Below are 13,849 nucleotides of genomic sequence, written 5' to 3'. Positions count from 1 at the left end.
CCTAAAATTTGTTAGGTCTACTGGATTTTAAGTGGGATTTAAAATTCTACTTTCTCCATATGAAATCCAATGAGGTTGGAACCACTCTCAAATATCTTTAAACAATTAATGGTAATGTTTAAAAATTTACGTAAAAGCTTTGACTTTAAGAATCTAACATTACCATTAATTACATAGCATTAGTGGGGCTAGACAAATTCCCTTCCTAGCACTTGGAATTCCTTCTAACACTGCTTAATCACCCTTATTTGCTCTCCAAAACTCTGAGAGCTCCAAACTTGTGTTGAAAATTCATGAGAATGACGCAAAAATTCGATTTGAAGAAGCGACAAGCCACTTTTTCATTGGGCATATCCGAAAAGCATGACACAAGCAAGGCTTTTGTCTGACATGAGTCAAACTCGTCTAGAACATGTCTCATGCGCATGTCATGATCGACATGTGAAATACATGACAAGGAGGGGTAAGGACGTGTCATGTGACTTAGGTCATCCATTTTTTTCTAGAAACTAGAATATTTACAAAATATTGATACAACTAGTTACCACATCGATGATAATCAACGACACAAGAAATTAGAATATGAAATACAAATACATCATAAAATATAAGTTTACAAATTAGAAACGTAAATTTGTTATACAACAAGATTGAATATGGAATAATATATTTATATATAATGAATTAATTGTTGAATATATTTTTACAATGAAGGCCCTGGCTTAAGCCTTTAATATAGCCTTTGAAGCCTTTTAACGAGGGGCCATGATCATTGATCGTGCCCCTCTACATAATTATATATTTATATAATCATATTTATTTATTAATTTTATTAATTTTATATAGAACATTACCTTCCCCTCAAAAGAAATGTTTTGTCCTCAAAGCATAGGTAATGAGGGATGTTGTTGACAAAAATCTTATGTCTCCCAAGAGGCTTCTTCTTCTAGTAGGTTCTTCCACTTAATAAAATATTCTTTAATTACTTGTGATCGTAATTTCTTTTCTCTGGTGGTAACAATTCCTTCTGGTTTTCATCATCTAATGTTGGGAGTGTCATCTATGTTGCTTGGTGCTTACCTAGTGCCTTCTTGCGACAAGATACATGGAAAACATTGTGAATGCAACTTTTATCTTGAAGGCTCAAGTTGTATGCTACTTGCAATGTCCCCTATGGATTAATTGTTTGAGGGAGGAGGAAATAGCCTATCCAGCCCCGTAGGATATAGTCTTTGATAAAGGGGGAAACCCATTATCCAATGTTTTGAGCAACATTGAGTAAATTTTGGGGTAGCTAGGGCAAAAGTCCAAATTGGGGGTCGCACATGAACCCCTCACATTAGATTAAGGAAGAGAAAACCCCCATGAAGAATCTATAACTAAAGAAGGAGATGGAATCATTTTCACATCAACAAATTGGATTGAATTGTCTTTGTTTTATTTGAGCCCAAGGCTTTGAGGGTTTTAAGACCCCTTCTTCTTGATTAGTTTCGATGTAGGTGATCCCACCCTACCTAATCCTCTGTCTAGTTTCAGTGGAGGTGATCCCACCCTAGTTAGTCACTTTTATTTCTCTCTATCCTGTCATAGCATGAATTTATTGAAGTTGTTCAGCTTTGTCCTCATTGTCAAGCGAGATTCATTTATGCTTTTCATTGGTCTACAATCTCAGTTTCCAAAACAGTGGAGGTATATTTCTAAGAGAATCCACAGAATTACCCCTGAAGTTGACGTAAGGGAACTTTGAGGCACAACGAATTGTTTCATGTAGTTAGGGTATGGAATTGCACTACCAAGTGTTGAAATTTGGCAGCTCAAGGAGAAATTCCCTCCTTTCGGAAGCCCTTCTCACCTTGAGGAGACCCTTCTAGCCCTTTGAAGAATTTAATTTGCACATAGAAAAAAAAAATGATGTGGAACCATGATTACATAAAAAGTACAAGTCGACCTGGAAGAGGAAATTCGTCCACCTAGACCTTTATATAAATACACCTAATGGGACATCACTTGGAGGTATCACATAACATCATCCATTCATCTTCTTTAGTTCATACAAGTCTGAAAATTGCAAGGTTTGAGCTCACACATTCGAAGAGTAGAGAGAGAATTATGTTCACTGCGCCTGTTTTGGAATTTTAACCATTGTTGACTTTGGGTTTTGGACTTGGTTTGACTTGGGTTTTTAGGTTTGTTCTTGGAGGTTGAATTCAGGAGAGAGAAGGCTCAAAATTTCTGAGCACTTTGACCAACATTGACCACATGATTGAGGAAGCTTTGACCGCAAGGTTGATTTTCATTGATTTCAGAGGAAAATTTTGTGATTGTTTTGACCGAGTTTGAGTGAGGGAACGAGGCCAAATTCTTTGCTTCTTTGACCAAACTTTTCTAGGCACTTTGACCATTGATTGTTGACTACTTAGGGTTGTGTTGACTACTGTTGACTTTGACCAAAATTTGCAGATTTGAAGTTTGACCAAATTTGACTTTCATGCTCATATTTGACTGAATATTGGTTGGTTGATTTGATTGGTCAAGGCTTTGACCTTTGACTATTTGTTGGATGTACTTGGACCATGTATCTCTCTGCTAAACAGTTGATGACAACCTAATAGAAGAAGAATTTGGAAAGGGTTTTTCTGCTTGTGGGGTTTTTCCCTAGTCTTTGCCCAAATCTCTATGTCTCTATTATTCTTGGTTGTCTTCTATTGTGCATATGATTTATTGTTCTATCTACAATTGCTTATTGTTATTGTAAGATTGAAAATTTATTAGATAAAGTGATTGTTATTGAAAGAAGGAATTGATTAAGTGATTGCTATAGCATAGAACATTGGAAAAAATAACACTGAGAAATTGTAAGGTCAGCGTAAGCACCCAAAGCAGCAATCGCATAGTCGCAGTCGCAGGGCCTAATTCAGGGAAATGGCAATCAGCATCTGAAGCACAAGTTCATCCTTCCACAAATTCGTTGTTGGTTCCTTAAGGGTCCATCCTAAGGAAGGGCTCCATTCATATATAGTTTGCCTCCTAAAGCAGCAACAGGTACCTATCTCAATTGTCTACGGATTATATCGAATTCTTAAGCCCACAACAATTGTGAGTTGGATAGCATCTAGTTGATGATTGAGTAAGGCAGCAACAAGGTCGATACAGGCAAGGTTAAGAAGACCACTCAAACAATAGGGTATGCTTGGAATTGGACAGGGATGCCACAAGCCCCCCACCCTCAACAACAAGCACATTCAGTCGCTGCACTGTATACAGTGAGTCAATTACTATAGTGACAATAGAATTAGATAGCACTAGCATAAGTTACAGTTTAATGACCGGTTTACTAAATTTATGACATTGCAAATCAGTATTACATGGGTGGATTACTGGTTGGATAAGATTGGGTAGCCAGCCCTATTTTATTGTGTTTTTTGTGGAACTATATTGTTCGTGAAAAATCTCTATATTTGTGCACTACATAGAAGAATACTCACTATCATGTGAATGTGTATTGTTGTAGTATAATTCTCTTTGACTTGTTGGAAACCCTAGAACAAAAAACAAACCCTATGGCAAGAAAATACCCTTGGGATATTACACTACTTAGCTGATCTTTTTGTTTATCTAATATGGTCCATAGAACTTTGGTACCAATTTGTTTTTCCTTGCTACTTTACGGATAATTGTTTGTAAAGTTGAAGCTTAACAAATACCCATTCTCCAACCTCAAATTATCTTTTTGTTTTGCGTTTTAGCTTGTTGTTTCATACGATTGCTTACAATATTTAGATTTTCCTTTAGCGTCAATGGAAAATACAAAATAGGGTAGATACTAGAAGCATAGATAGAAGAATATCCTCCTCCATATCAAAATCAACAAAATCACCACCACTACTACTGCTTTCTCCTCCATCCTCCTCATCCTTCTCTATATCTAATCTGAGATCTACAACAGCTAGTGTGGGAGAATGATCCCTCAAGAGGATCACCATCACCAAAAGTGACAAACTCTAGCACTTGTTTATTAAGATCCAAGTTGTCTAATGCCCACTCAATATCGTTCTCTAAAGTCTTGGGGCTATACCAATCTAGTTCAAGGAACAATACCGAAAATGGTTGATATCATATCAAACAAGCCAATTCCAAACTAAAACCAGCCACAAATATCCAAAATGGCAGGTTCAATACGAAACCATACAAATGCAATGGGGACCACATAAACTCAATTTTCTTCTAAAAACAATGCTTTAGAGGGGAGAAAAAAAGTATAGCATTAAACCTAACCCTAGGTCCCTACTAATGCTATTTAAAGACGTCCCCACCATCCATTTCATTCACACAATTCATTTCACTCTTTGATGATTTTGATCACTCGCAAGAGTGTGTTGTGTGGACTCAAACACCAACATTTGACAACAAAGACCTATCTTGGATGGACTTTGAGCCACTTCCATAGCCAAAGGATCTAAACATTGTTGTAGGACAAGTAACTTTTGGGCTAGATTAATCAAGTTGGAATCCCATTTTTGAGCCTAGTCATGTTGAAGATGTAGATGATGAGAATTCAAATGATTCTCTCATATGATTAGACTGTAGAGTATAAGTTATAGTTATTAATTAGTACTATGATTATTTTTAAAATGTACATGCCATTTACCACATGAGGAACTTTGCACTTTTGTGTTTTAATGGTTTGGATGCACATGGATATGTACTTTTTTCAATATTTCAATAATTTATGTATTTTCAGGTCAACCACTTTTGTGGTCCTGTTTTGTTTCCAATTTTTGTCCAATTTCAATCCAGTTTGACAAGTTTACAGAAGTTATTAGTTCAAATCAAGGATCTAAACCGGAAATGGCCAGTTCCATACTAAACTGGCCAGTTTTGTGATGGAACCAGTTGGTTCTATAAGGAACCAACCTTAAATGCCTAAACCAGTGCTAATCCATATGTCAACCTATGGGATGACAAAAATTTCCCAAAAAAAAAATTAAAAAAACAAAAGAATAGAGAAGGGAAGATAAAGGAAAATGTCAACTTTTACTGAACTTTTTAAATTACCATTGGGCTTCATATGAAAAAAGTAGAATTTTATATCCCATTCAAAATTCAGCAGGCATAAAATATTTCAAAATTTTAGGTTTGGTGGGATTGCAACATTTCCACCAGATTCTATCATGTATGAGGGTATGGAATTGGCATTTATCAAGAGCACCAAGCCCTCTGTGAATCTCGATGTTAGTGGCATTGAGTATTGAACTCCTCTATCATGATTCTAGTAAAATGTACCCTTCACTCGAGAAAAATCACTGATCATGCATGTTAAGATTTTTCTAGCTTATTTTAGTTCTTAGAGGGTGATACTAGTGATGAGGATCCCAATAAAGGCAATGATTTTGAAGATATTATTTGTCGTAGGATGATTTTTTTGGGACTCTACAGGCCATTTAGAGCCTCTTTGTTTATGTATTTTGATTCAGATATAGATTGCACTCAATGCTATTTTGGTTGTTTGCACCCTTGCTATATACATGAGAAAAAATTATATAATTGTGTCTAATGGTTTGGATTTACAGGGGTGTCCATGAATATATAATCTTACATTAAAATTTGAATATTTTATGTATTTTTTGGTCATTTGATATTTTTCCAGTTCCCAGTATTAGAAGTCCACCAGTCCAGTTCTAGTAACATTGGTTACCACCTCTTCTTCCAGCAACAGATCCAGGCGGCACTTATCTCCTTGTAACCTCCTCCGAGCCATCCTTCAAGAAAAATTCTCATTGAACCATTTGCAGTTCTTGTTTCTATCCAGCTTTCCAGCACTACTTTTCTTCCTAGTTAATTTGGATCTGAGATTAGGTCTTCTTTTATAGGAGTGACCGTTGTGCTCCCACAGCGTATTATTACTTTTATACTTAGCAGTCCCATTGACCTATTTGTGGTCATTTTTTGGACATTACTAAAATTATCTTATCTCAACCAACTAACAAGTTCCATTGTTGATAACTTTATATGTTATCTCAATTTCAAACAATTTCAGTGCTGTCAGTTTTCAATATGTAAACATCAATTGTTCACCTTAGAAAAGGGCAGGTCCTTGTCTGTCTAATATGACTTCTTGGTGAGAAAAAAATTTGATCACAATGTGAAATAGTCTCTGATAACTGCAGTGTATGAGCTTTTATTTTATGATACGGTAAGAAACATGTAATTATATCATGCAGTTGAAATGCCTGTCCTATACTTGTCTAAAAGAGGACATAACAATAGGTTCTCAAATCATGGTTGATAAATCAAACAGATATCATTGTAAACATGTGAAGTTTAAATCAGCTTTGAATTGTTCATCGAGTGAAGCATTGAGGAGAAGTTCCCAGGAAGTTCAGGCATTGCACATGACAGAATTAGTTGGCACTAGCAAAAGGAAAGTGAATTAACAACAGAGATCAGCGCTATAAGATATAGGACACTAATGCCAATGAAATTCCTTGTGGAATTCGAGTTTGTTTCTGTGGCTTCTATCTTTGGAGCACAGAAGTTATTCTCTCACAGCAACTGAATTAAAGATTGTGCAATCTACAAGATTCATGTTGTAACTTTGCTGAATCTTCTCACCCAGCAGCATACCAGTAACCAGCCAGGAAACCATTCAGACATGTTTATAAACTAGTCATAAACATTTAAATTATGGGCGGGATAGCCTTGTTGGACCAAAAATATCATAGTAAATTGTTTTCTTTTGTGTATGTACTGTATAGGACCAAATTTGGTGGTCACTGTAAGCTACAATTCATCTCACATGGTATGTTTCAATAAATTGGCCAACAAGTATTTAATCCTCAAGAAACGAAATAAGCTTTGTGTTTTCCCCTCGTTCAATAGGTTCATGTATGTATTTGGATTCAGTGAGTAAAAAAATGATAAGAAAACTTCCAGGTTTGATGAAATTCATTAGTAAAAATTGAAATCCGCAAACACACACACACACGTGTGTGTGTGTGTGCTTTTTACCTCCCCTAACATAAACCGAAATGTATACTTTACATGACCATATTTTTTGTTTTTAAGATATTTCTTATATCCTTTAATGCATATTATTTCTGATGCCAACCTGTCATTTCTTGCAAATTTGGGTGAAGATTCTAGTTCTTCCTTGTTGGCATTATGATACAGGTGTTGTCCTTGATGGCAACTCACTCAGATGAAAGATCACAGTACAGCAGGTTAACAGCAAAGAATTACAGATCAGACTACACAGAATGAAGAAAGAAAGGTATACGCAGGTTCACCTTGACCAAGCTGCGTACACACGTAGGTTCACTGACCACAAGTAGCGTATACGTACACACGCACTTTCACAGAAGGAAAAGCGCATATACCTTGGAAGACTAAGTTTTTGGTCCGAGGTATTTGGTCCATGGTATTTTGATCCATGGTGTTGGTCCAAGGTATCTGGTCCGAGGTATTGACCCTATGTATTTGGTCCAAGGTATTGGTCCTAAGTGGTTTTGGTCCATGGTATTGAGAAAGGCCTAAAACTATAAAAGGAGGATAAGATCATTAGGCCAGGGGTGCAAGTATCGAATATCTGATGAAGTATGAGATCTAGTATGCAGGTTATTGGCTTATGGTGTTGTGCTTGATCTGAACCAAGGATGAACCTTAGCGGTTGATGAAGGATAAGATCTAATGATGGATCAAGATCTTAAGGCTTGAAATGAATTATCATTATGTGGTTTGATCATGTATAGTCTAGATTTGAATACTGATGCATGTGTTATTCTGTAAATATTATGATTTGGGTATAACTGAAGTCTGGAATAGTTGCAGAATTATGAATTAATATTTGCAGATGTATACGCTGGTTGGCTTTGAGAAAAGCGCATATACACGCAGGTTCGACACATGGAAGTAGCATATACCTTATAAAGTATGTTTCAGTTGTTTCTATTTGCTGTTGCAGAGTTCTGGGTTCTGGTTTGGGTTCTGGTTACTGTATTCTGGTGACAATATTCTGAATGATCAGATTGATTTTGGTTTAACGATGGGTTGTCAAAGTGATTGATTGATTCGATTGTGGTTGATTCAGAAAGTGATGATTGAGTCTCAGTGATTGGTTGATGCAGATGTATTTGATGATTGAATTGCAGTTATGATGTTGTTGATGGATCCAGTCTAAAAATTTATGAAACGTGGTCCTTGGAGGAAGAAAGAAGGTTGTAGCCTTTTGTAGGTCGCCGCCTATGTACTAGTAAACATATCAGCTAGTACAAGAGTTAAGGGGTTGTAGCTCCCTTCCAGTAAAGGCTGGAGAACGGGAGAAGGTTGTAACCTTCTACAGGTAGAAGCCTGTGTACTGGTATAAGTCTGCATCAGTACAAGATTGTAAACAAATTTTCTTATTATTAAAAGAAGACAGAGACGACAACAGCAGGTGGTTTTCACCCACATTGGGTTTCCACCTTATATCTTGGTGTCCATGTGTGTTTCTTATGTGTGATGTTTTATTCTGTTTTTACTGCACTGTCTAATAAATCTCTGATATCCTGCAAATCAAAGTTCTCTGCATATACGTCGGTTGCTTTAAGTACAGTTGCATATATACGCTAGTTCACTTCGCTAAAGTAGCGTATGCAAACATGTTTGGGAAATTAAATTATTGATCTGATAACACTGATTCACCCCCCCCCCCCTCTCAGTATTATTTCCAACATTCCTGACACTCATAACTGCATTCCAGATGTTCATACATTCCAGAAACTTGTACAACATTGATAAAGGCACATTTCTTGCATGGACATGGGCATGTGTTTGAAGGTTGTGAGTTAATAGTATGCTGACAAGCTCCGTATGAAAAGGATTGGTTGCTAGTAATTTCTAGGAGTACAGTGCACGATAAGTTTAGATTCAGCATTTGAATGCATAGTTCTATAAGATAAGTTGAATCCTTTCAATTTCACAAGACAATTACTTTGTACATGGAGCATCATGAATAGTGACACATTTAGATATTATCGCAGTAGTGACAAAAGCTGCAAAACAACTTCTAATATCTTTCATATCCCCTGTCAAGAAAGGAAGCTTTCACACAAGTGAAACATGAATCTCCGATCAGTTGCAATTAATCGTGAGTCAAACTCTGCTCTTCCCTCAAATGATCTGATTCAACTCTGGGTGAGTCAAACTCGTGTTGACCAAGTTTAACTCTTGGTCAATACAAGTTTGACTCGCAACTCACCAATTAATTGCGATTTAGGCATTGAGGTGATTTTCAGAACTCGATAAGGCGAGCACGGGTTTTAAGTTTTAACTTTTAGGGTTGCCGCATTGTTCGCCGCATGGTTTAGTTAGGTTAAGAATTAAACGTCGGTCCGTAACTCACTTCTCACTGCTCATGCCCAACAACTCATACGCCAAGAAGGTAATAGAGGCATGGTTTCAGTTTCAGTTTACTCCACATAATAGAGGCGTAGTGTGCAGTGTGTTCCAGCATGTGCTCTATCAGAGATTTCAATAGCAAACCATTATCATATCATTTCAGCAGCAATCAAGAGATTTCAGTTATTGCATTTATACTGATTAGTATGCAGTAATTTATAAACTTTTAGAAGCAGGTGCTTCTAGTTCTATGTAGTCACTGGTTAGGAGTTAGGAATCAGTACTTTGGATCATGTTTGGACTCATAACATATATGAGATACTTATTCATTCGTGATATTTTGGGTATCTATTGATATTATGCATTGTTTGGACATGGCTTTATTGAATATCAATGAACAATGTTTTTTTTAATTCAATATATGTGTATATCTTTATTGTTGAATTCACCAATTTTTTCCTGATTTTTCCCGATCCTATTAAAACTCTTCACTCTTTTGCCTTGCCAATTTATTGCCAATTCCGAGTCTGGTAACATTGTTTCACACCATGCTATTTCCCTGTCACATAGTTCCCTGAACAATGGAAATTAGGATGACCCTTTTAGATCAAAGTATCACACAAGGAGAAGATGGCATCTGTATGAATAAAGAAACAATTTTCATGCATATCATTATTCAAAAAGAATGAAACTAACCCAATAGGAGTCATTCTGGGAAAGTATTCAGAATGCCATAAGATTGACAGGCCTCTTTTGTTATGGACATATTTGATGGGGATGCTACTTCCTTTCATTTGGGAGAGACCAAAGTTTTTAGACCAGAGTTGGAAGCTCATTTCTCAGCCAGAATTGGCATTTTAGAAAATATGTATACTCCATTCAGAGAAGGGCTAAGATGGATATGCTGACTCTCTTTACTTATACAGGGAGGGTAAACGGTTAAACCTGTATAGTAATTGCCAGCCTTGATATATTATTGATTGTTTAGCAATTACATATAAGATCGATTTTGCACATAAAAAAGTCTACTGAATTTTCAAGAGTGCAGCCCCTGTTAATTAAAGGGATTTGTTGAATTAAGAAATCGAAAAGGAAAAAATCCAACATGCTGCATCACAGAATCCAACTGCAAGGAGTATCTAATTATGTTAGAAACTGCACTGCATTTGGCTAACTGTTAAACAATATTTTAAAAAATTTGAACAAATTACAAATAGAAGAACAACACCAACAACATTAGCATAATGATCAAACAAATAGTGCCATACCACTGCAATATTCCAATACAGTACAGAAAGTATGGTGATCAATCTCAAAGATGTCCCAAAGTCGCACAATGTGTGGATGGACCAGGGTCTTGTGGATGTTGTATTCTCGAATTGCATGACGAATATAACTCTGTTTCTTTTCCTCACTCCACTGTGCATTCAATCCATGAAGCTTGCATGCTACATACCTATACTCAACCAAGTCATACGCCTGTTTGAGCCATACATTTTAGTCAGTTCTCTCTTCAACTAGTCCTAGGTAAGCATCCACCAAAGAAATCCACTAGCCTGTGTACAGACACCGGAAAAGAGGACCAAAAGAAACAAATAAGAGACACCAAACACCATTCGTGGCGGTAATTTTGACTGCTAATATGTTTTCGGACTACCCTGTTGTTTTGCAATGCAAGAATTTAATTTAACATTCATGTAGAAATCAATCAACTCTGTAAGATAGAAGCATATAATACAATTAACCTCTATAATTCAGGAATAATAAACAAGTTTACCTTATAGACTTCACTAAAGCCTCCCTTCCCAAGAAGGTTTAACAGAGCATATCGATGATTCAAAATTGGAAAATGGTTAAACCGTGAACCATCTTCGTCTCTTATACGCTTTATTTCACGCATATGCCTGCCTTTCTCCAATTCATACCGGTCCCTCTCTCTAAGTGCTGCATCCTCTTCCTTGTAACAATCACCATAAGACAAATTTCTGTAAGTTTCAAACTTTCAAGTAAGCTCCCACTTCAAAAACCAGCCTTCAACACTCCCAGATAAAGATGATTAACTGAGCAATCAAGTCACTAATTCTAATTCAGAAAGTAGTTCTACAAGGCATACAAGCATTAGATACCACATAATTAAGCCAAAGCCAACATATGCATTTTTATCTATCTGACCTGCAAGCACTTCAGAAAGACACAACAATATGTTTTCATAATAGGAAGCTTGTCGTTCTATGTATAAATGTGATTAGAATACTTGCTAGCAACCAGGATCAGAGATGGAAATTTACTCGCTTGATGCCTTGAAGACGAGACTTGCAAATTTCATCTTGAATAAGGAATTCCTCCTCTGACATTCCAGGTTCACTATCACTCCCTTCACTCTTATCTGAAATTGTGTACAGGGAAAGACACATAAGAAATCAAATTGCCAAGACTAAGATACTTAGAAGAAATTCTATGGATAAAACAGAATAATTGCAACAGAGCAAATTGAAATACTTCAATATGTGTTGGGTGGCCTCAGATTGCCTTCATAGTCACTGCAAAACATGCAATTAAAAAATCTCTAACCTTTCAAGCATATAACAATGTCTATTACAGAATAAATAACACTCTATAGAATTTTGAAAAGTAAATGAATATGAATGTAATCATAATAACCTCCTCGTATGGTAAATTTTATATTGCCAAATTAGCCATTCAAAAGAAATCAAGCGGCCATAAAAATTTCCAAAATAATTAGCAAAACTCAGTGTGTGCTCAACATATTACACAGCAATTGTTTTCCAGGCTAGCTTTATCCATTCCCTCAATGTCTCCCTTCATGCATTCCCTCACAGTCTCCAAGTGATCCATGATATGGGAAAGATCATAGTCAACCCTCAAACACAACCAATCATGAAGTCTCCTAAGAGAGAAAGATGCATTCATGTCCTTTCTACGTAAGAAATCAATGAAGATTGTTAGTTAAAACATGGAACATGGTACCTGACTAGTGATCAATAAAAAAAGTATGAGAGCTAAAACTCTTCAAATCTATCTCTTGAAAAACCTCCAACGTCCTTGACTCAATCGGATCATGTGTAATCCCAATATACAAGCAATGATCAGTCAGAGTATCATCTTAAAGAAAAAAATTTGAAAGCGAGCTCATGGTCAAATTGTAAGGAAGACCATCTTCAAGTCAAACCAAAAGTTATTTCCCCTGCTGCAAATGTATCTGATTAAACTATTCTTGAACCACCGTTGGGATATGCAAGGATAAAGCCTCTTGTTGATTCAATTTTGTATGGCTGATTTGTTGTTCTTCCTTATGAATTTTATTATCATCACCATAAGGAACCAATGAACCCACTTGTAAACTCAGCTCCTCAACTTCATTTTCATGAAACTTTGCATATGACTCAACTTTTGCAACTACGGATTCATGATCATCAATGCCTGAGTCATCTTTGGAAACTGATAAGATGCAAGGTTTCCATCATTATGTTCTTTTACAGTGACATGAAGTTTCTACACTCCTTGAATTGAGATTGACAACCAGATTAGCCATTCAGATAGAATTTACTAGTTGTGCCATCTCCAAGAGGTAAAGACTAAAGCGCACTTCATCTTCCGTTATCTAGTTTATTCCAAGATCCAAGGATGACTCCATTATCTTTTCCATGAGATATAGAAACTAGGTCGATTCTCTAGATACCCTAACTAGAGATGCTTGGCCTTATATATGCAAAAGGCCCTTCATTTTTGTGCTTCCATCCTTCAACCACATCCACTCAGGAGATCAGCTTCTACTCGACAAATTACCTCCTCCCTTGCGATGCTCTTGATGCAAAGCACCATGCAACAGATGGTGACAAATGATTCCAGATCACTAAGGACACGAAGCTTTATTCTTATCTCAGTGAGATCTCAAAGGCGCTCCCAAATCAAACCTCAATCCAACAATTAGTTCAATTCCACGTTGAGATCCTCTAGACATCAGCGACGGGCCCTTCCTTCCAAGAAATCGTGCAATATTTCACTCGAGGCCCCAACCTATTGGAAACACTGAGAGGGGGATGAATCAATATTTCACTTCAATTAGTTAATTTTAACTTCACAGAGCATTAATTATCATTAGTAATAGATCAAAACATAAATCATCAACACCATTCATGATTCAACAATGCATAAGATCAAGATTGTAAACAAGAGATTTTGGGTGGAAACCCTTCTGGGAGAAAAACCATCAAACATTTTTTAATATAATCTTTAAAGATTACATCAATAGGAAGCTCCAACTTCCAAAGATCTCCAACAACAACTGGAAGGAGGCTCCAACCCACTGATTTATCAACTCCAAGATTACAACAATAAGAAGCTCCAACTTCCGAGGTTCTCCAGCAACAATTGTAAGGAGGATCCAGCCCCCTAATTTATCAGCTCCAACTGAAAGGATGCTCCAACACGCTAATTGACCAGCTCCAACTGG

The 13,849-nt window shown here is 36.6% G+C and overlaps 1 protein-coding gene across 6 annotated transcripts in view; it reads right to left on the bottom strand.

Annotated features, from left to right (window-relative positions):
* TSL (Protein kinase superfamily protein) overlaps nt 1–13,849 on the bottom strand; it is a 334,646-nt gene that overhangs the window by 160,110 nt on the left and 160,687 nt on the right. For 4 of the 6 annotated variants that reach the window (XM_089378607.1, XM_089378609.1, XM_089378608.1 and 1 more), the window contains 3 exons: nt 11,664–11,767; nt 11,153–11,332; nt 10,644–10,854 (listed from right to left, as the gene is read on the bottom strand). In XM_089378607.1, coding sequence (XP_089234733.1) covers nt 10,644–10,854; nt 11,153–11,332; nt 11,664–11,767 — 495 coding nt within the window. The remainder of the gene's footprint in view (nt 1–10,643; nt 10,855–11,152; nt 11,333–11,663; nt 11,768–13,849) is intronic. The other 2 variants (XM_089378610.1, XM_089378612.1) reach the window with 1 other exon arrangement.

This window comes from Pinus tabuliformis, chromosome J (genome assembly GCF_031772625.1).
Source record: "Pinus tabuliformis cultivar Carrire ecotype Pingquan chromosome J, CPIR1, whole genome shotgun sequence".
Lineage (NCBI taxonomy): Eukaryota > Viridiplantae > Streptophyta > Pinopsida > Pinales > Pinaceae > Pinus > Pinus tabuliformis.
The sequence above is the reverse complement of the archived record's forward strand: the minus strand, read 5'-3'. Positions and strand labels throughout refer to the sequence as shown.